Consider the following 23,578-nt stretch of genomic DNA (forward strand, 5'->3'; position numbering starts at 1 on the left):
GCACCCTATTCAGTCTTCGCCAGAAAAATTGCTGCCTTTTTTCCTCCAACTGGCAAAATCTGGCCTTTCTCATTCTACTATTAAGGTATTCCTTGCCGCGATTTCCAGGTTTCGACGGCAAAATGGATCACAATCTCTTTGGTCATCAAGAATAATAAAACAATTTCTTAAGGGATTGTTTAGAAAGTTCCCTCCAATTAGGCACCCTCCTCCGCCTTGGCATCTCAACATTGCATTAGCACAACTCATGTAAGCTCCCTTTGAGACTATTCTCTTCCAGGGGATCCTCATCAATAGTCATAAGCACTGAATATTCCCGCCCATGTGCGGGGACCCCGGAATTAATAAAATTATATATGTAAAAACATACATATATACAGCTCTGTATATGTATAAACATATATCATTTTTTCCAAGCAAAGGCAGCTCCCATAAAAGGCTAGGCAATGTAAATATACACATCCAATAACACACATATATATATAATTATATATATATAAAGGTATAACAATACACCTAAATCTCTTTTTTTTTTTCTTTTTTTTTTTTTAATGAGGTAAACACTCATGAGAAAGCAAAAAATAAAGAGAACAAACTGTGGAAAAACACAGATGTACAACACATTGCCAGCCTGCAGGCTGCATTGCAATATAATACCATAGAGACTAAAAAGCCCTGTACAGGTAAAAACTGGCACCGTGCCTTTAAGGCAGCCCTGAATTCCATATCCCATCATGCCTCAGGGGTGACAGTTAGGTCAGTTGTTCTTTCCGGCTCCTTCAGTCAGGACCCTGGAATTCAGCTCTCTTCTTTTTTGACTCTTTAGTCAAGAATTATTACTACTTTAAGATTTTTTGGACGTCTTCTTAGAACTTCTTTGAGGAAGTCTGTATCCTGTGATTTTCTGACTGACTTTTTTGCTATTTTGTCAGAAAAATGCCTTCTTTATTTGTTCCATGTCCATCTTGTGGAAAAAAGAAGGCGGCTTCAGACACACATGAGGTGTGTATTATCTGTCTGCCGGACTCTCACTCTCCAGCAACATGCCATCATTGTGAAGACCTTTCCAAAAGGACTTTAAAGGAGAGGGAGAGGATTAGGCTGTATGGCCTAGCAGAACGGTCGACGTCGAAGCAGTTGGTCCCTGTTTGCTCCCCATCGACGTCGGGCTCGGCGTCGAAGACTCCAGCGGCGGGATCGTCGCTGAGAGGTGAGGAGTCAAGGGGAAGTCATGCTGCAAAGAGAAAATCGTCGTCGACTTTAGATTCAGCGTCGAAGCGGATGCGTTCGACGTCGACGGCGTCTAAAAGCTCGGCGTCGAGGACTCGGCGCCATAGTTCAACGTCGAAAAAGCATCTGTCGACGTCAAGAGAAGATCGATCGACGTCTGCACAGAGATATCGTTCGTCGTCGAAAGAAAGACATCGTTCGACGTCGAGGTCGGCTAGACATCATTCGACGTCGCAAGAAGTACGTAGACGATCTCCACAGTCGACGTCGAGACCAAGATCGCCGTCAAGATCAAGATCGCCGTCGAGGAAACATCGTTCGACGGCGAAGAGGCTTTCGACGTCATCGGAGCATTCGACGTCGAGACAGAAGTCTCCGTCAGGAGTGACGTCAAGGCAGACGCCTCCGTCAGGGCCGACGTCGAGGCAGGAGCCTCCGTCGGAGTCGACGTCGAGGCAGAGGCCTCCGTCGGAGTCGACGTCGAGGCAGAGGCCTCCGTCTGAGTCGACGTCGAGGCAAAGGCCTCCGTCAGAGTAGACGTCGAGGCAGGTGCCTCCGTCGACGTCGAGGCAGGTGCCTCCGTCCTCACAGGTCTCCAAAGCTTTGGTGAGGTACATGAAGCCTCCGTCGAAGATAATCTCGACGTCGAGACAAGAAGCTCGGAGCCTCAAAGATTCGAGTCAAAGATCTCCGGTGATAGGCCTATCACCGTCGAGGCAGCCCTCTGTTGAGGGTACGCAGGAGGTGTCACATATTCGCCTCACGATTCGACCAGTCTCAAGGCGGAAATCTCCTCATAGACTGATATATACGACTCCTGAATCACCGCGTCTCATATCTATCTCGCCTTCAGGATCAGAGGGCTCAGGTTCAAGATCAGAATCACCAGAGCTTGTGCATCAATCTCCAGTACCTGCAAGAGAAAGTTCGCAGGAGGAGGACAATGCTGTACCTCAAAGTCCCGTAAGGGAGATGCCTCAGGACCCTGCTATGCCAGACGCAATAAAGGCATCGCTAACAAGAATAAGGGGCGTGGTATTCCCAGCGACACCGATCAGACCAAGATCTCGAGAAAGAGAATCCCGAAGTCACTCTCGAGCACCAAGAAGGCGATCCAGGTCTCCCTCCCGCAGAAAAGAGTCGACCAGATCAGAGAGAAGGCGCCGTAGGACCCCTTCTACCTCCCCTTCTTCCAGATCATCCAAAAGGGATTATTCACCGACACTCTCGGAGACGCCACCCTCTCGGGTATCTCCGGTAGATGATATTTCTACGTTTCAAGAAGTGTTGTGTAGAGGAGCTACAAAATTAAATATCCCTATGCCGGTTCAGGAGACAACTTCATCCATAATTTTTGAAACTCTTCATGAACGCACAGTGTCACGCCCTTTATTGCCGTTAGTCCCCGGTTTGCTACAACCGGTAATGGATATCTTTCTCACACCAGCAACCACCAAAACGGCGCCGGCGAGAATTCTAAAAAAGTACCGTCCAGCTCCGGAGGATCCTCTATTCCTTAAATCGGATCCTCCACCGGACTCTGTCATCACCGCCGCTGCCAGGAAGACACATGCAGTAGCGGGATCTTCAACGGTACCACCAGATAAGGACAGTAAAACACAAGACTCCTGGGGGAGGAAAGTTTGCGGCTCAGCATCCTCAAGCCTTAAGGTGGAGAGTGCCTCGGCGCTTCTGGGGCGCTATGATAGGTCATTATGGGACTCTCTGCAGAGGTTCATTGACAAAGTTCCATCAGAGGACAGACGGGACTTTGAAGAGATTTTGCATGAGGGGAGTCTGGTTTCTAACCAGATCATAAGTGCAGCGGCAGACGGGGCAACACTGGCAGCGCATGAATATGCACATGGAGTCACAGCCAGAAGATCATCCTGGCTTAGATTGACGGCCTTGAAACCGGAAGCGCAGGCAAGAATTTTAAATCTGCCTTTCTCCGGTAGTTCTCTTTTTGGGTCCCATGCAGACGAAGAAATGGCCCGTATGAAAGCAGAGCTGGAGACCATGAAAGCTGTCTGGCTTGAAAAGAGAAAAGAGTTTCGACGCCGCAAGGGAAATGACAGGCGCAGTTACCAACAGAGGGTTCAAACCCCTCATTGGCAAAAGAACCAGGACCAGCAAGGTCAAAAGAAACAGCAATACCAGTCCCGCAAGCCATCCAGGGGACGAGGTAACAACAGGCAGTCTAATGCTGGAAACAAAGCTCCGGGGAAGCAATGAGAAGCCGCTTCCTCCGATGCTGTCCACCGCTCCGGTGGGAGGAAGTGTTGCACATCATCTTCCAGAGTGGCAATCCATCACAAAGGACAAGTGGGTATTGAATATACTGCGTCATGGGTACTCGCTTCGTTTCAAAAGTCACCCCCCATCGATTCCTCCTGTCAATTCATCCCAGCATCTAAAGCAGCTCAGAGAAGAGGTAGCGACGCTACTACTCAAATCTGCAATAGAGAAAGTGCCCATAAACCAGAGAGGAAAGGGAGTTTACTCCAGATACTTTCTCATCCAAAAGAGGAGTGTGAAGGTAGAGTTCAGACCCATTTTAGACCTACGGATACTGAACAAGCACATAAGAAAGGAAAAATTTCGCATGCTGGCGCTCCACCAAATATATCCTCTTCTCCGGATGGGCGATTGGATGTGTTCACTGGACCTTCAGGATGCATATTTCCATATTCCCATCCTAAGGAATCATCGAAAATTTCTCAGGTTTGTGGTAGGCAACACTCACTATCAGTTCAAAGTCCTCCCTTTTGGCCTGAAGTCAGCTCCTCGAGTATTCACAAAATGCGTGGCAGTAGTAGCGGCTGCTCTGAGACGCGCAGGAGTCTTCGTCTATCCCTACCTAGACGACTGGCTAATAAAGGGCTCATCACCACAGAATGTGCGGTCACAGCTGTCGCTATGCCTGAACTTATGTCGCAAGTTGGGTCTCAGAGTGAATGTCAAAAAGTCCAATTTTTCACCAACGCAGAGGATCCACTACCTGGGTGCAACTATAGACTCCGTAGTAGGAAAAGTGTTTCCTTCGGAGGAAAGACAGTCATCCATTATGCTAAAAGGCAGACAGATCATAACCAGCAATCTGTCGTCGGCAAGGCGAATCTCATCTCTGCTAGGGGCCATGGCATCCTGCATCTTCCTAGTGCCCAATGCCAGGCTAAGGATGCGTCCTCTCCAGCAAGATCTCGAGGACAAATGGGATCAAAGGAACTCCCTGTGGGAAGAAAAGGTTTGCCTCTCCTCTGCAGCCAAACAGTCAGTCAAGTGGTGGCTGAAGCCAAGGAATCTACAAGTGGGGATCCCCTTCCATCAAGAACCCCCAACTCAGACCTTAATCACCGACGCATCCCTTCAAGGCTGGGGTGCGCATTTCGGGTCTCTGCAAACTCAGGGACGGTGGTCCAGCAGCGAACAGTTGTACCACATCAACATGCTGGAGCTCAGGGCAGTCCACCTAGCCCTCAAAGCGTTCCTGCCTGCGATCACGACGAGTACCATTCTAGTACAGACGGACAATACCACCACAATGTACTACCTGAACAAGCAGGGGGGTACTCGATCCAGAACGCTCTCGCTGGAAGCTCAGTCCCTGTGGCACTGGATCCTAGCAAGGAACATCTCACTGAAAGCGGTGCACCTACCAGGAGAACTCAACGTGCAAGCAGACTTACTCAGTCGGCATTTTCAAGAGCCAGAGGACTGGGTAATCAACGACGAAGTGTTAGAAGACATCTTCGGGGAATGGGGGCGTCCGCAAGTGGACCTCTTCGCGGACGAGCAAAACACAAAATGCCGAGGCTTCGCCTCAAGATACCATCGACCAGGATCCCTAGGGAATGCCCTTTTGATCAATTGGTCAATGACATTTGTGTACGCTTTTCCGCCTCTCCCACTAATTCCCAAGGTGGTGACCAAGCTACAGAATTCATCTGCCAAGATGATCCTCATAGCACCGGACTGGCCGAGGCAGTGGTGGTACACGGATCTCCTACACATGTCGATCCGCCCCCACAAGCGGCTGCCGTGCAGGCCGGACTTGTTATCCAAGATGCAGGGGAAGATTTACCATCCCAGCCTTCCCTCGCTGAGCTTAACAGCATGGCTCCTGAAGTCCTCCAGTATGGCCATCTGAACCTCCCTCAAGAGTGTATGTCCATACTGAAGGAAGCCAGGAGGCCTTCGACAAGACACTCCTACTTCTGTAAGTGGAAAAGATTTTATATATGGTGTGCTCAGCATCATTATGATCCCACTAAATGCCAGGAGGATGTAATTTTGCCCTATCTTCTACATTTAGCAAGGGCAGGGTTGAAATTTTCATCCATAAAGGTTCACCTAGCAGCCATAACAGCATACAGGCGTTCGCCTTCACAGCAGTCATTTTTTAAAGTGCAGGTAGTGAAGGATTTCTTGCAAGGACTCAAAGTCTATCCCCCTGTTAGACCTCCCTCTCCTTCCTGGGAGCTAAACTTGGTTTTGTCAAAGCTCATGGGTTCGCCTTTTGAACCTATTCATAAGGCTACCCTACAGCACCTCACATGGAAGACAGCATTTTTAATAGCCATCACTTCAGCACGGAGGGTCAGTGAGATACAGGCCCTCTGTTCTAAAGAACCCTACACTATTTTTCATCTAAATAGGGTGGTGATGAGAACTCATCCTTCGTTCCTACCCAAGGTGGTATCGGAGTTTCATGTAAACCAAGCCATCTCCTTACCAACCTTTTTTCCCAACCCCTCCTCTCCGGCAGAGAGGGCGTTGCATTCTCTAGATGTCAAAAGGGTCCTAAAATTCTACCTAGATAGGACTAAGAATGTCAGGAAATCTGATCAATTGTTTGTGAACTATGGGGTTGTCCGTATGGGCTTTGCTGCATCCAAACGTTCCATTGCTAGGTGGATTGTTTCAAGTATTACATTGGCCTACCAACTGGCTCAGAAACCATTGGGGGCGCGCCCTAAAGCGCATTCGACAAGAGGAAAAGCGGCTACCGCGGCTTTTCTCAATAATGTCCCACTCTCCGAGATCTGCAAGGCAGCCACTTGGAGATCTGTCCACACTTTTACCAGGCATTATTGTCTGGATTCGGACACCAGAGCAGACACTCAAGTAGGACAAGCCTCCTTGAGGAATCTGTTCCATACATAATCATTTTCATGATTCTCTTTCTCCATGGGTGATACAACCTTAGTTTCATTTGCCTGCAGGTGGAAGGGGAGCTTGCTACTCTATTCAGTGCTTATGACTATTGATGAGGATCCCCTGGAAGAGAAGGGTAAGTTACTTACCTGTAATCCTAGTTCTCTTCCAGGGGTATCCTCATCAAAGTCATAAGCAACCCACCCACCTCCCCAGGCAAATGAGAAGAAATGTATTATTCATTATGGAAAGGATATATCTTTGTGTTTAGGACTACGGTCCCGCAAAGAACTGACCTAACTGTCACCCCTGAGGCATGATGGGATATGGAATTCAGGGCTGCCTTAAAGGCACGGTGCCAGTTTTTACCTGTACAGGGCTTTTTAGTCTCTATGGTATTATATTGCAATGCAGCCTGCAGGCTGGCAATGTGTTGTACATCTGTGTTTTTCCACAGTTTGTTCTCTTTATTTTTTGCTTTCTCATGAGTGTTTACCTCATTTAAAAAAAAAAAAAAAAAAAAAGAGATTTAGGTGTATTGTTATACCTTTATATATATATAATTATATATATATGTGTTATTGGATGTGTATATTTACATTGCCTAGCCTTTTATGGGAGCTGCATTTGCTTGGAAAAAATGATATATGTTTATACATATACAGAGCTGTATATATGTATGTTTTTACATATATAATTTTATTATTTCCGGGGTCCCCGCACATGGGCGGGAATATTCAGTGCTTATGACTTTGATGAGGATACCCCTGGAAGAGAACTAGGATTACAGGTAAGTAACTTACCCTTCTTGGGTCTGATCTTAAATTCATTTCATGGAAAACATCACTTCTATTGGCTCTTACTTCAGCTAGACGAGTTAGCGACATACATTCTTTCACTACTCAACATCCTTTCCTCCAGTTTACGAAGGATTCTGTTATACTTCGAATAAATCCTACCTTTATTCCTAAGGTCCCATCGGATTTTCCCTTAAACGAACCAGTCATCCTAAAGACTTTCTTCCTTAATCGACAGATACCAGCGGAAAGGGCCTTACATTCCCTGGACGTTGAGATGTATAAAATTGTATTTGCAGAAAACAGCCTGTATCCGTAAGGCTGATCAGCTTTTTGTGGCCTATGGAAAAATCAGGAAAGTGTATCCAGTGACAAAACAAACTATAGCACGTTGGATTTCCTGTGCGATCAAATTTTGCTATCAACAAGCAAGCAAACCTCTACATTCAACATTGAAAGTGCATTCTACGAGAGCAGTCTTCTCATCAACAGCTCTTTGCCGGTGTGCTTATTCAATAAATTTGCAGAGCAGCAACTTGGTCTAGCAGGCACACTTTTACCAAGCACTACTGTCTGCAAGCTGCAAGTAATGCTGATACAGCTGTGGAACAGGTAGTGCTATGTAATCTTTTTATATAAGGTGAGCTTCTATCCTTCCCACCTTTAAGTTTTAAAATTTCTATATTTAAGGTCAATGTGACTGTGCATAGGCCTTGTCAGATTACTAAATAGGTATATAAATATATAAATAAGTGGTACATAAGTGTGTTATACACTGGGTGATGTACAATTTTCTTTCGTACTCTGTGTGCAACATTCTTTCTTGTATGAACTTTATACCTATGTGATAACTGCTATCTACTCTGATTCAAGCATGTGAATCTATGAAAGATACCCCAATACTGGAGAAGAAGAAAAGTTACTTACCTGTAAACTGTGTTTTTCCAGTATTGGTATCTTTCATAGACTCACATGCGACCCACCCTCCTCCCCATAGAGGCTCCTCGTTTTAGTTTACACTTATACTACACTTGTGCTTGAAAATCTTAAAGCCAGGAGCCTCTGTGGAGAGAGTTTGGACCATATCCAATGACTAGGACGAGATATTAAAGTGACTGGTTTTTCTCTATAAACTTTAATGTTAGAGTAATTACTTACTTGTTTTTAATGTACTGTGGGACTCCCACTTCGGGGAATGATTCAAGCATGTGAATCTATTAAATATACCTATACTGGAGAACCACAGTTTACAGGTAAGTAACTTATTTTCTTATTCATGATCCTGCACTTAATTACTATGCTCCCTGCCGTTTGACTGCTATGCGCTCGTTAAATAGCTGTGACGTAATGGTGAAGGGCATTTAAAGTGTGCCACCAATATTCTCAAGGTCAAATCGAAGGCCTCTAATTTTAAGAACCTCTTGTTAATCTGCTTTTCCTATAGCTAATCATTCTTGTTTGTATACTCCTAAGCTACCACCGACTCTATTTACTTTCTCTCTATAAAAGTAGACTAGTATAACCCACTCATTTGCTGAACATTTCTTGTTTTCATATTTTGTTTTTTAATTCTTAGTGAAGTGTATCCGAAGTATTCAAGGCTACCTTGCTGAAGTTCTGTACAATGCTATGAAGGTAATTTCCTTGCTTACGTATGTAACATCAGAGTGTGTGTTACATAAGGTGAAAAACATTTTTTGTGTGAGTGGAATGTTATTTTTTTCTTGATCTCACAGTGCAGTTCTTCCTGCAATTATTTAATAATACTTATGTCTTCAACATCTTTACTGAAAAATAGTTCAATTACTTGTACATTCTAATGTTTCGCTGTGCAAATTGGTTTTTATTCATTCAGGGAGCGGGCACAGATGATCAGACGTTGATTAGGGTCCTGGTTTCTCGCAGTGAAATTGACCTCTTTAACATCCGTCAAGTGTTCCGGAAGCATTATGGAAAATCTCTGCACGCTATGATACAGGTATAAAGTCTTCCTTTGCCATACACTACTGAAGTTTTGTTAATTTCTAGATGTTTAATCGAAGTATCAATCTGTATACTTCATAGGCTTCTCAAAGCCCTTTAATGGCTCAGTCAAATTGAGCTAATACATTTCGACCTGAAATGTTAGATAACTTGGGACTGCAAAAGTGAACATCTAAAATAGTGTATAACAATGTTATGAGCTGAGTTAGATCAATACCAATTGAGTTTTCAGGGACGATACAAGCCAAGGTTGGTAAGAAACTGCGTCGTCGTAGTGGTATATGGTATACATATAAAAGCAGTAGATAATATTGCAATAGGCTACAATGCAATGAAGTCACTGCAATCGCCTATCCATTTTCTTTTGTAAAAAAAAAAAAACTTAAGTACCAGCCAATCAGGCAACAGCAACCTCTAGAACAATCCCAAGAGAGGCTAGGTTCCTCAGATTTTCTACCGCACATTGTGTGAAAAGGATGCTCCCTGAGCTCTGCTGAGTTTTCCAGATTTCTACTCAAAATGTCAGATTCTTCAAAGAAAGGTCTCTTCAGGTCATGTGGAGCATGGGGTAAGAGACTGCATGCTGAAGATCCTCATAAAAACTGTATCTACTGCCTTTACCCTCAACATAAGGTAAAAGACTGTTTTCAACCAAAACCCTTAAGGACAGAGAAGGTAGGCTATTGATTTGGCTTCAGAGACTGAAAAATAAATCTAATGTCTCTGAGGATGGGGAGAGCTCTGCCTCACAGGCTTCTCAGGAAGCATTCAAAAGGAGAGAAAGATCTCTTGAATCTCCTGAAGTATCGAAGAAAAAGGTTTCTAAACAGTCTCGCCAGGAAAATGCAAGCACATCACTAAAAGGAAAGCATTTATTTCCTACTGAGGAGAAAAGCAATAAACATAAACAATCTTCAGAACCATCCATGAAGATTCGTCGCTAGAAAGCTTATATTGTCGATGGCTTTATCATCTGAGTTCCGTCGACACAAAAATCACCTTTGGACGTGTTTCACCTACCTAGTCGTCAAAGTCCTTGTCGTAATCTACATCGTCGATGGATAAGACTACACTATCATCGACAGCCCCGCCGCCAGCCCGGTTAGCGACGACGAAGACTTCAACACCGCCGACCACCTTCTCGTCGACGGCGACTCGGACACAGACTAAGACCTTCCCGTCAGAGTACTCATCGACTACATTGGTTCTATCGACGACCTCTTCTACAACGACCTCTCCGGCATTGTTGACTATGCGGACAATGGTTTCTTCATCTGCTCCTGTCGTGTCCTCGTCAAGAACACAGACACCACTGACGTCGGCGAAGCTGACGACTTTGTATCCCACGCCTGATTTCTGAGAAATTTAAGAGTCAACCTCAAAGGTGGGTAAATAGGGGATGAATGGGAGGACTATGTTATATCAACACCTGCTTCTCTGTTTCCTCAAACTGCGAATTTTCCTCCGGAAGGTATTGGTGGCTCCCAAGTGCCAATGGAAAGAGCGGCTTCTCGTTTTCAATTGTCATTGAAAATCAAGCAATCTGACTATTTTCTCTATGATTTCAAGGATTTATCCAGAAAGTCTGTCAGATCTATACCCATTGTAGATCACATCTGGGAGGAAGGTGTAAAAGTAATGAGGACACCCGCCACAGTTATTCCAGACTTGCCCAGGATTGACAAAGTATAGAGCTCCCGATGATGCTCCAGCTTCTCTGGTAGGACATCCTAAACCGGATTCAGTTATCTCACAAGCCGTCCAACGGAGATCAAGAAACCCCTTAGCGCCTATAACTGCACCACCTGATCAGGAGGGAAGGCGCCTCAATAACATTGGTAAGAGATTTACAACCACTTCAGGTGCTACTGTACGCGCGGCTAACGCTCTAGCGATATTCGCAAGATACGACCACCAGATGTGGTCCGACATCGCTCAGTACATGAATCTCCTTCCAGACGATAAGACTAGAAGTCAGAAAGATCCTTCGAGAAGGATCTGCATCAGAAATTATTGAAGCTTCTATGGACGTGGCTTCCTTGGCCTTTCGCCCGCTCACTGGAGCGGCTGTCCTCTGGCGTCTGGGTTGGCTGCAACAACTTTCTTCCCTGAGGTGCAAAGCAACATTTTGGACATGCCATTTGACAATGATACACTTTTTGGCAAACATATTTATGACTCTTTACAAACTATTAAGACTGACAGACACAGCTAAGGCTTTGGGCACTCCTATAAAGAAAGACCCCGTTTCGTGGAGCACGTTGCATAGGAGCCTATTCTTTACGTAGTGGTTACTAGAGATACCAAACCCATGCTTGCACCTCTTTTTGTCCCTCCTACCAGCATCAACAGCAATACCTTATGCCACCACAGGCTGCTTACTCCAGACAGCCTAGGCAAAAACAAGTTCAATCCAGAGATTCCGTCAGAAAGCAGTGTAAGAAAGTGGCTCTGTATATACTGCACCAAAGTAAGGTTCAGTCTGCAGAGTCCACAGTCCCCCAGAGGTTTGGCAGAGGCTAAAGTTAGATGTAACCTTAATCTCTAAAGTGGTAGCTTGGTCGAGCAGTAAGGCAGTATCAGAGGACAGTGTAAAGCATTTGTTGTACACACTCAGTCAGCAAATGGTCTCACATACTCGAACTGAACTCTAGGCCAATTGTTTTGTATATAAAAATATATTTAATTATTTTAGAACCACAAGTAGGTATCAAAATACTTTCTCAGAATGAGATGCTTTACTTAAATACTTTCAATAAGCAATAGACTTTTAAATGCAATAGTTAGTTGTTGCAATAAGCAACACAAGTTAAACGCATCGGTAAATCACAGTTGTAATTGCTCTGTAGGGTCAGTGCTGGACACCAAGATCCAGCACTGGGATCTCTCCTGATAACAGGTGAGTAATTTCGTTTTCGTTGATCGGGTGATTTTTAGTGAATATTTCAAAGTTTCAAAACTCGACACTTGGAAGAAATTCCAAGTGAAAGCCAGTCAATGTTACCCTATGGAGAAAAAGTGAGTTATCTGCTTTCAGGTAAGAATTAGACTGGCAGAGTTAAGGTTCTGGGAATAGACTCTGGGGTCTCACAGGGTCAGGTAGGTACAGTTGTTAAACCCTCAGCGGCACAGGGGCAGCCGGGTGCAGATTGAGTAGGCCCAATGTTAGCCTATGGCGGTCAGGGGGCCTTTGGTTGGTGGCTGCTTGCAGGCAGGCCACGCGGCTGTGGGAGCTGAGCTCCTGGTCACTTACACAGGGCAGGTGTGGAAGTAAGATAGGATTGATGTTGCACTTCCAGGGGTGCTTGGGTGGCTGGGTGCATGGTGCTTTTGAGCCGTCGGGCGCTCAATGTATTTCAATAAAGAAGCTGCAAGACGAACAAAGGCTGCAAGCTCGGGGACGAAGATTCTTCAGGTGCGACCACCACTTCGAGAGGTAAGTTGGGGAGCTGTAGGTTAGGTAGGCACCCAGGAGCTGGGCACAGGGGGCCGCAGGGCGCCGGGTGCAGGGGTGCCTTTTGGCGTCTGGAAATCTTACCCTCAGCTGGTCGCGGTTGGGGGGGTCCCTGGTTGTGAGGCTGCAGGCGTCCGGAGCGTCAAGGTGGGTCCTTGGGTGCTGGATTCTTGGTCCCAGTCGCCGGGGGGACGTCCTCGTAGTCTATGTTCACTCAGGCACATGTCGGGCTCGGCGGTTGCAGTGTGTGCTGGATTCGCGGTTCCTGGATTGGCCCCAGGGGTTGTTGCTTGTTGTTGAGCAGGACCACTGCTCGTGGGAGTCCCAGTCTTTTAGAGGAGCAAGGCAGTCAGGTCTTCCTGGGTTTTTGAGGTTGCTGACCACTGGAGACGCCGGGGTTTAGCAGGAGCAGGTTCGAGGGTCGACAAGCCTGTAGGGCTGGGGCCAAGTCAGTTGGTGTCGTCCTCTTGTTCTGAATCTGGATCTGAGGAAGGAAGGTTCAGGGTGCCCTTTAATACTAAATTTAGGGGCGTTACAGGTAGGTGAGGGTCCAGGACCAATGGGTCCCTTCCCTGGGGTGGGTACACCCCCTATCCTGCCACTCTCCAGTGGGAGGGGGGCAGGAGCCTAGTCCTGATTGGTTAGGGCTCCCCATTCTCAAGATGGTGAGAGCCCGGAGTTGTGCTTCACCTCGCCTCCCCCCACCTGAGGGGTGGGGTTGGCAGAGGCTGGCACTCCCCCTTTCCTCACTTAGGTTTTCCCGCCAGAGTTGGGGTCAGAACCGGTAGGGGCCAGTTGCTGAGTACAGCAAGTGGCCTGGAGATGCTCACAAAGGCGGCATGCCTTTGAAGCTTACCCTGCCCATCCTGGGGAAGGAGACCTAGCACCTCACCCAGTACACGCATTGTTGCAGACCCTTGTGAGCAGATGGCTCTCTTCCCAGGGGTCCAGCAACATGTCTGCTGGGTGGCAGGCTAGGCAGCCTCTCAGTCAGGATGCTGGTTGTTGGTTAGGTTCAGGGGGCATCTCTAAGATGCCCTATGTCGTGCATTTTACATTAAATCCCACACTGGCATCAGTGTGGGTTTAATGTGCTGAGAAGTTTGATATCAAACTTCGCAGTCTTCAGTGCAGCCATCATGGTGCTGTGGAGTTCGTGATGACTATCTCCCAGCACCATATACTCTTAATGGCAGCACTGCACTTAATGCCCAGGAATGGACCTGGGTACTGTAGGGGTACAGGGCTCATGCACCTGTACCCACACCACTGGCATAGGGCACCCAGCTAGAGGAGTGACTGAGGTATGCCAGGACAGTGTGTTTTGTGGGCATGGCACACAGGGATGTGTGCCATGTTGACAAAGTATTGTTCTGCACCAAGACAGCCTGCAAAGACAGTGTGTATGTGTCAGGGTACAGGGCCTTTAAGGGTGGCACAATATGTGCTGCAGTCCTCAGGGGCCTTCTCTGGTCACAGGGTCCTGGGTACCTAGGGTACCATTTACCAGGGGCTGACATGTGGTCAGAGATGCCAATTGGGTTTAGGCTTCAATGCAGTTTTAGGGAAGGAACACAGGCTCTGGGTACCTGATTGGCAGGAGCTCAGGGCACACTCAAAGTACATCAGCAATTCATCAAAAAGTGGGGGCATACCATGCAAGAAAGATGGCACTTTCTCAGCAGTGACTAGGCCTCGCCGCCTGCCGCTCTTCCCTTGATTAATTCATTAAAGAAAATTCCCCACTCTCGTTACCTAGGCCAATGGCAGAAAATAACAGACAAATTGGTCCTGGATATAATAAAATATGGCCATACCCTAGAGTTTACCACAGCACAACCACCTCATCCGCCTCAAAATCAATAGCACCTCATCTTCAGTTGCTAAAGGAGGCATTGATTATGCCCCAGAAGGGAGCAATAGTAGTGTGCCACGCTGTCAGAGGGGAAGTGGCTTCTTCTCCCGTTTCTTTCTGGTGAAGAAGTCTGGAGAGTGGCGTCCCATTCTAGACCTCAAAACTCAAATGCCTGCAGAAGAAATCCTTTCACATGGTAACTCTCCAAGAGATATTACAGCTTCTGAAACATTCAGATTTCCTGGCAAGCCTGGATTTGCAGGACGTATATTTCCATATCCCTGTTCATCCCAGTTATCAAATTCCTCCGTTTCACTGTGGCAGGAGCGCAGTATCTGAAAGACAAGTTAGTGACAAATTCCTTACCTTAGAATATCCCCAGGCGTCAGACTGGATCTGGAAAGTTTTTTGTAGCAGTACCCCTGCGCGTCAGTAGGTGGCGTCGTGCGGCTCCGCGTCCCTCTTCCAGGGGATCCTCATCAATAGTCATAAGCACTGAATTTTCCCGCCCACGTGCAGGGACCCCGGAAATGATAAAATTATATATGAAAAACACATATATATACAGCTCTGTATATGTATAAACCTATATTATTTTTTCCAAGCAAATGCAGCCCCCATAGTAGGCTAGACAATGTAGATATAAATATCCAATAACACACCATAGGTATAATACACCTAAATCTTTTTTTTTTTTAAATGAGGTAAAAACTCATGAGAAAGAAAAGAAAATACTGTGCGAAACACAGATCCATAAAACATTGTTAGCCTGCAGGCTGCATTGCAATACATTACCAAAATTGGCACCGTGCCTTTAAGGCAGCCCTGATTCCAATATCCCATCATGCTTCAGGGGTGACAGTTGGGTCAGTTGTTCTTTCCGGCTCCTTCAGTCAGGACCCTGGAATTCGGCTCTTAATTTTTGACTTTCTAGTCAAGAATTGTTACTTTTCTAGTGACTTTTTTGCTTCCTCTTAATATATCCTGTTGGGGAAGCAGATTTCCTGTGTTTTCTGACAAGATGTAAGAACTTTTTTCTGTCAGAAAAATGCCGCCTTTGTTCATGCCCTGTCCATCCTATGGCAAAAAGGCTTCTTCAGACACACACGATGTGTGTATCGTCTGTCTACCGGATTCACACTCTCCTGCGTCCTGTCGTCACTGCAAGGATCTTTCAAAGAGGACTTTGAAAGAGAGAGAGGATTAGGCTTTATGGCCTTTCTGAACGGTCGACGTCGAAGCAGATGATCCCTGTGTGTTCTCCATCGGCGTCGGGCTCGGCGTCGAAGACTCCAGCGGCGGGATCGTCATTGAGAGGTGAGGAGTCCAGGGAGAGTCATGCTTCAAAGAGAAAATCTACGTCGACACTCGATCCGGCGGCGTAGCGCATTCGTTCGTCGTCGACAACTTCGACGTCAAGAAAACATCGATCAGCGTCGAAGGAGATACATCATCGTTCGACGTCAAGAAAACATCGATCGACGTCAAAGGATAGACTTCGTCGATCGACGTCGAAATCAACATCCAGGCAAAAGTCGACGTCGCAAGAAGAACGCAGGCATTCGGCGTCGAAATCTGCAGCGACGTCGAGGCAAAGATCGTTGTCAAAAGATCAGGGAAGATCTTCGACGTCAAGACCTGAATCGCCGTCGAAAGCATTACCGACGTCGAGACCAGGATCATAGACTGAACACTCGACGTCGAGGCGGGTGCCTCCGTCGAAACACTCGACGTCGAGGCGGGTGCTTCCGTCGGGATCGACGTCGAGGCGGGTGCTTCCGTCGGGATCGACGTCGAGGCAGGTGCCTCCGTCGGAATCGACGTCGAGGCAGGTGCCTCCGTCGTCAAAGGCCTCCAAAACGTCGGAGAAGATACTGACGTCGAGGCGAAGTTCCCCGTTGGGTTCTAGGCCTCCGTCCAGGACAAGTCCTCTGTCTACGACAATGCTCTCGACGTCGAGGCAGGACACATCGCATATATATATCTGTTGTGGTGTCCTTTCATTTGGTATTCAAGGGATTACATATGGTATAACAGCTGGCTTCACATGCCATTCAGAGTTTAGCCAAAGACTGCTCTTGTCCATGCTACCACTAGGATAGCTGGTCTATAAGGTTGACTTTACAACCAATCAGGATAAGGGTTGTTTGGACTGATACAAGGTGTACACTAGAATTAGTGACATCATATATCAGGTCAACTTCTCACACAGGTGAGGAGGTGAAGCTTGTCGCAGCAGCCACGGGTACCAGGAGGCGTCGGACGACCAGAACCAGGAGGCGAGCTGTCCCACGAGGGCTCTTGCTGTTGGCGGCGTCGTTGTCGAGTTCGGACCCAACAAGCCTTGGCAAGTGCAACCCACTCAGGATGAAGCATTCGCTTCTGTTGCAGACCAGGAAGGCCTGAGGTGCTTCTCCTTCGCAGGGAAGCAAGGGCCAGTCTGGAGGAGCCAAACCAGCGGTGGGAAGTTAAGGGTTCCTCGTCACTGAGGCTACTAGCCAACGGGCCAGTAACCGGACAGACTCGTCGAGCAGGGAAATGCAGAAGGGCCCCACGCAGAACTCGTGGAGTGTGGAGGGCTGATCTTCGGTGCAGATGGTGCTCTGGGTTGGGGCTTCTCAATCCCCAGAGCACAACTTCGAGGATGCCTCAGAAGCTGCGCTGGAAGCTAGTAGCCAATTTTCCCAGGTAGCCGGTCCCACGTCTCTCGTCGCCTCCCTGGATCTCAGCTTTGATGTGGATGAGGGTCGGAGAAGTCTGGAAGTCAAGGCGCTGGTCGGGCTCTGCATTCGGTTCCTCGTAGAACTTGGGCAAAGCAAACGGCAGGTCGCTTGATGGTGCCTGTTTGCACAGGGTGGCCACTCCTTGGCCACAAGCGAGATTCTTCAGTCTTCTTCCATAGTCAAATGTAGAAGGTCCAGAGTTTCTGTTCAAGTTGCTGTTTTTCAGGATAATCCAAAATCTTAGGGACTCAGCTCCCACTCTTATACTAATCTGGGGGGCAGGGTTACCTGCTATGTCCCTCCTATGGGTGGGACCAGGGAGGGGGGTGGTTACACCCCCTTTCCTTTGTCCAGTTTCGCGCCAGGACTGGGGCTGGAGTGCCCCAGCACCGGTTTGAACCGGACTATGCATGGGACACCTTGTGTGCCCCACGCAGTGTCTCGTTTCTTTCATCCCTCCCTGCCCCAATACACTAAGCCCTGTCTAGGGTGGTGCTAGCACCTCCCAAGGCAGGAAACCTATTGTCCAAGCCTCCCTCGCTGGAAGGACTCCCAGCAGCAGGAGGTCAGACTTATGTCTGTGGCAGCAGCATCCATTTTGTGATGCTGGGGCTCTGGTTAACTTTAACCGGGTAGTAGGTCTTCAACATGTCTCCTCCCTCTAGACGGGAGGAATACTATCCTCATCGCCAGCAATGGTGTGGGGGTAGTATTCCAAAGTGTTAGACACCTTACACGACATGTTTTGATAAAGCCAAAACATAGTTACCATAACCACGAGGATTATAAGGCACTATAAGAGTATATGGTAGGCTATATCATAGAACAGCTAGAAGAACATGGTTCCGAAAGCTGCAGACAGGCTCAGCTCATGCTAGAGCACCATCTCACATGTTACCAAGCACTCTGCCTTCAGGATTGTTAAGACCTGCCATAGGAGTGACTGATAGGTTACCCATGTGTCTATATAAGGCAGGTATAGGAATACTATACCTAAGCAAGGGTTGATTACACGACCTTGCCCCAGCTGAGTGATCAGCCAGTTGTATCCTAATGGGAGGCCAGCCAGGGGTGGCATAATACATGCTGCAGCCCCTGGTAGGCCTAGGGTACACCCATGCCCTGGGTACCTAAGGTACACTGTACAGGGCCCTAGAGGGTGATCCTTACCAATTGGGTTATGTACCTAAAGTACATAATGTGAATTTAGAGAGAACAGCTGGGCTGTGGGTCTGATTAGCAGGCCCACAGCCACATCTAAGTCGAGAACCAGTGAAGCAAAAGCAAAAAGTGGGGGTGAACATAGAAAGCAGTCCCTACTCTCCTACAACTGTGACCAGAGAAGGCCCCTAAGGGCTGCAGTACTTATTGTGCCACCCTTAGAGGCCCTGTCCCCTGACACTCGCACACTGCCTATGCAGGCTGAGTGCCTTGGGGCAGAACTAAGTGAAGTCGACATGGCACACATACGTGTGTGCCATACCAACAAACCACTGCCCTTTGTGATGGACGGAGCATCAGAACCAATCAAACACTCACACCCAGTCAACAGATCTGGGTTTGATCCATCACCTTTCTTTAGCCCACTCTGCCACCCCAGTTCAGACATGGCCATATGCAAATCAGTCTGACCCTGTGCCTCAGGGGAACAGTCCAGCCCAAACTGCCAAGCCATGCCTTCCCTGGACCGGAAACAAGCTTCCTAGGACCGGTTTCTGGCATTTCAGCCGTCTTCAGCCAGGCTTGCTTGAATCCAGTGGCAAAGTGAGCAAGGGACTCACGTCTGAGCATACCCTGCCAACTTATGGCGAACAAAGCGGTACAAAAGGGGGTGGTGATGGAAGGAGCATCAGAACCAATCAAACACTCACACCCAGTCAACAGATCTGGGTTTGATCCATCACCGTTCTTTAGCCCACTCTGCCACCCCAGTTCAGACATGGCCATATGCAAATCAGGTGTGAGTGTTTGATTGGTTCTGATGCTCCATCCATCACCACCCCCTTTTGTACCGCTTTGTTCGCCATAAGTTGGCAGGGTATGCTCAGACGTGAGTCCCTTGCTCACTTCGCCACTGTATTCAAGCAAGCCTGGCTGAAGACGGCTGAAATTCCAGAAACCGGTCCTAGGAAGCTTGTTTCTGGTCCAGGGAAGGCATGGCTTGGCAATTCGGGCTGGACTGTTCCCATGAGGCACAGGGTCAGACTGATTTGCATATGGCCATGTCTGAACTGGGGTGGCAGAGTGGGCTAAGGAACGGTGATGGATCAAACCCGGATCTGTTGACTGGGTGCAAGTGTGTGATTGGTTCTGATGCTCTGTCCATCACCGCCCCCTTTTGTACCTCTATGTGAAAAAGGTTCTAAGTGTCAACTTTTGAAATACAATAATATTCTTTAAAAATCGTACCTCTAACTAAAACGAACTTACTCAATTGTTTTCAGGAAATGTCCCAGTGCTGAATCTAGGATCCAGCCCTGTGTTAACAAAAGTAATTTGAAAATAAATTAATTGCATTTTTCTTAAAAAGCCCATTCATTCGAATGTACTATACCTGCTAAGTGTTGCAAACTGCATAATCTGAAAGAGACACGTTAGTGATTGACGCCTGGGGATATTCTAAGGTAAGGAATCTGACTGGATCCTGAAAGTATTTCGTCCACAGTACCCCTGAGCGTCGGTAGGTGGCGTCGTGCTGCTCCGTGTCCGTCGCTGGCGTAGTAAGCGCCGATGACGTCACGGAGACTACTAAGGCGCCACCCATGCGCGCTAACGTCAGTTCTTTCCTTTTCCGTGCCAGCAAGCGCAGATCCGGTTAGAATACATACCCTAGTCACTTTTTGACTAACTTTTTTGAGACTTTTGTCTCTACTTCTTTTGAGTCTTTGACTCCTGGTGCCACGTAGGGATGCCTGGGTTTAAATCCTGCCGGTCCTGTCGTTCTACGATGTCGGTGGCCAACCCCCATGGAGTCTGTCTCTGTCTGTAGCGCGACCATGACTCCCGGTCATGTGCCGACTGACTGGCCATGGCTCCGAAGGCTTTGCGGGAGCGGTCCCGAAAGCTGCTGGAGGCCAGGCAGTCGTCTCCACGCCGTTTGAGGTCCAGGGGTCGCTCGCGGAGCCATCATCGCTCCTCGGGGTCAAAGTCTTCACCCTCGGAATCTGGTAAGAGACGTCTCTAGAAAAAGTTGAAGCGTGTTCGTTCTCCCACATCCCCCCCGTCGGTCTCCGGACGAGGGGGCCAGGGGTCCTTCCCCTGCGGCTCCATTGGAGCCTGGGAGTCCCATGGCCTACCCGCCCTGTTTGGGTCCGTTGGCAACTCCGGCCCAGGTGCAAGAGTTTCTCTCCGCCATGGACTGCCTTTTCAGGTCTGGGGCTCCCGCCGGCACCTTCAGGCCCTGCGGTCCCCATAGAGGGCCCTTGCTTGCCACCGGCTCTGCCGGCGGCTCCGGCCCTGGCGCCACAAGGTCGTCCGCCGGCGGCTCCGGCGCCGCCACGGGTTCCGTTCGTCCCACCTCCACCCTTGCCTAAGTTTCCGGGCAATTTTGCTCAGGTTTGGGACCCTAATTGGGACATGGCGCCAGACTGGCGCTGATCCCAGTGCCGTTGGAGCATTTGTTTTCCCCTGTGCCTCCACCGCCGCCTGTTCCTCGGGCTGTGGAGAAGGGGGATGACTGGGACCCTCTTGTTCGGCAGTGCGAGTCTGATCATGAGTGGGCGGCGGACTCGGAGGATGCAGGTGGCCTTGACCTCTCCTCTGAGCCTGGTTTTACGTCTCCTCCCGCTGTTATGAAGGAGGGCGCCACATATACTGTGGTGCTCCGTAGAGCAGCTGAGGCCCTCTATCTGCTTACTGTCACTCACAAGGCGAACCTCTTTACTTAAGTACTTCAGCCGGCGCCAAGTTCTATGGAACCTCTTCTTCCGTTTAATGAGGCCTTGATGGATGTTTTGATGGGCACCTGATCTAGGCCAGCCAGGGGTTCCTGTGGATAAGAATGTGGCCAGGCTTCATCGCCCGGCACCGTGTGACCCGGCCTTTTTGACAAATCATCTGACTCCGGATGGTCATTCAGGCCTCCACTTCCCAAAGTGCCTTCCCCACTGCCCCGCCGGATAAGGAATCGAAAAAGCTGGAGCAGTTTGGCAAGAAGTTATGTTCGAGGCATATGAGCTGCCGATCACACACTAGGATAGTAGATCGCCATCTGGTGTTGGGCTCGGATGCTTGCAGGTTGTTGTTGTCTTCGGAAGAAGTCTTTGTGGTCACGAGATAGGTGACCCCTCCCTTGGACGACAGTGCGCATGTGCATCAACTCCATCGTTAGATTGTTTTTTTCCGCCATTGGGTTCGGATGCAACATTTCTGCTCTGGTTGGAAATATCAATTCCAAGCTTCTCGAAGCGCAAAATTTCCACAAAACCATCGAAGCACCTTCATCTTCGACATCGACTTCATCGTCTCTATTCCGGACGTCGACGCGGGCCTCTGGGCCTATCCATGCCGTAAGGCCTACGGCTCATGGAAAGAACGCCTTTCAAAAAATGCCCCCAGTTTGGAGCAAAATTTCCACACATGACCACCACCAAGTCTGCAACCTGTGCCTATCACCTGAACACGACGAGTCCAGCTGTCCAGCCTGTTCATCCTTTCGATCCAAAAAGACCAGCCGAGATCGAAGAGCTCGAAGACACATCATGGCACAGAAACCAGCTTTGGAACCAGAGGACATCTTTGATGAAGGCCCCGATGTCCCGGAAGAAGATTCCGAGGATCTCCAAATCATCTCCGAAGCAGACAACCCCATCACTCCTGGGCAACGTGTGAGTACTACTGCCCCTACCCCTCCAAAATCAAAGGCACTGGTCAAGACTTCGCCTGCTGGCCCCAGTCGAGACCGAAAACATCCTTCAGAAGCCCCGCATCCGGGCTCGGCTCCGAAGAAACACAAGCCTCCGGTAGCTCGGGACCGAGCAAACCACATGTTATTGTCCCACCGGCACCGAAGACAAAAGACCACTCTGCACCGAAATCGGCTTCGACGCCTTCAGCCCCGAAAGGGCCAATTGATAAACCGGCACCGAAGATTCCAAAACCTAAAGATCAAACTTCGGCTCCGAAAACAACATCGGGGCCGTAACAAACGGCTAAGGACTCTGAAACACCTCCTAAAGCCAAATCCTGCACAGATCAGCCCAAACCTCGCTCGGAACCGAAAAAATCGGCGCCAAACTGTTCCCGAGGAACACAAACTTTTTCACCCAGATCCCATTGATCCAAGGCAGAAAAAGATTTATATTAACCCAAAGACTGGACATGTTTCGGCAGTGGCATGTAAAAAACGGAAACTGGACACACCACCTGCACCAGTTCATGTACCCAAGAAGGACTCTGCAACATCACCTATGCCAACTTCCTCTCCTGTACTGCCTTCTAACCCACCTCCTCTGCCTACACCACCCTTACCTATACCTTCTCCATCACATACACCACCTCCAGATGATGAGGATGACCTAGGGGGTGGGTGTGATCCTAATGACCCGTTCACGGATCCAGATACATCACCACTTGATGATTGGGCATTCCCTATCCCAACAGACATGCCAGAACCGCAGCCATATCCCTCCAAACCATCCTCTACAGATGATCATTTAGGGTTTGGACAATTATTAAATAGAGCGGCACTTTACCACGGCGTCACAATGCACTCCGACACACCAGAGATAGACTTCCTCTTAGATACTTTTGAACAATCTCAAAAGTCAGTACAAATCCTGCCTATGATCAAAGTAGTTATTAAACACCCCCCCCGAGGTATTTAAAGACCCCGTCCGTGCAAGGGTTCTTAACCCTAGAATAGAAAAGAAATATAGGCCTGCCCCTCAAGATCCTAATTACATCAAAGGACAGCTACCTTTCTTTTCTTTGGTCGTTTCCAATGCTAGGAAACGCGCCAACTCCCAAACAGGGGAGACACCACCCCGACAAAGAATCCAAACTGCTAGAAGCCTCTGGCAAAAGAGTAGCAGCACAAGCCGCTAATCACTGGTGTATTGCCAACACACAAGCCCTACTAGCACGCTATGACAGGGCACACTACGACCAGTTAGAGACTCTCTTGCAACATTTACCTGACCAGTATAAAACCCAGGCAAATGACCGTATCCAGGAGGGTAAACTTATTTCAAATGCGTCAATTAAGTGTGCGCTTGACGCCGCAGACACCGCATCTAGAACAACCAACACTAGTGTGCTCCTTAGAAGACATGCCTGGCTACGCATTTCAGGCTTTAAGCCAGAAGTACAAACTACCATACTTAGTCAGCCATTCAACCAAGAACAACTATTTGGACCAGCAGTAGACACTGCACTTGAA

At 48.3% G+C, this 23,578-nt stretch overlaps 1 protein-coding gene and 1 long non-coding RNA gene across 4 annotated transcripts in view; one reads left to right on the top strand and one right to left on the bottom strand.

Annotated features, from left to right (window-relative positions):
* Positions 1-23,578, top strand: part of ANXA5 (annexin A5) — a 980,312-nt gene that overhangs the window by 929,506 nt on the left and 27,228 nt on the right. For all 3 annotated transcript variants that reach the window (XM_085641572.1, XM_085641571.1, XM_085641573.1), the window contains exons 11-12: positions 8,761-8,819; positions 9,040-9,162. In XM_085641572.1, the coding sequence (XP_085497698.1) occupies positions 8,761-8,819; positions 9,040-9,162 (182 nt within the window). The remainder of the gene's footprint in view (positions 1-8,760; positions 8,820-9,039; positions 9,163-23,578) is intronic.
* Positions 1-23,578, bottom strand: part of LOC146862379 (uncharacterized) — a 357,116-nt gene that overhangs the window by 256,268 nt on the left and 77,270 nt on the right. The window lies entirely within an intron of this gene.

The sequence above is a fragment of the Triturus cristatus genome, chromosome 2_2 (assembly GCF_964204655.1).
Source record: "Triturus cristatus chromosome 2_2, aTriCri1.1, whole genome shotgun sequence".
Lineage (NCBI taxonomy): Eukaryota > Metazoa > Chordata > Amphibia > Caudata > Salamandridae > Triturus > Triturus cristatus.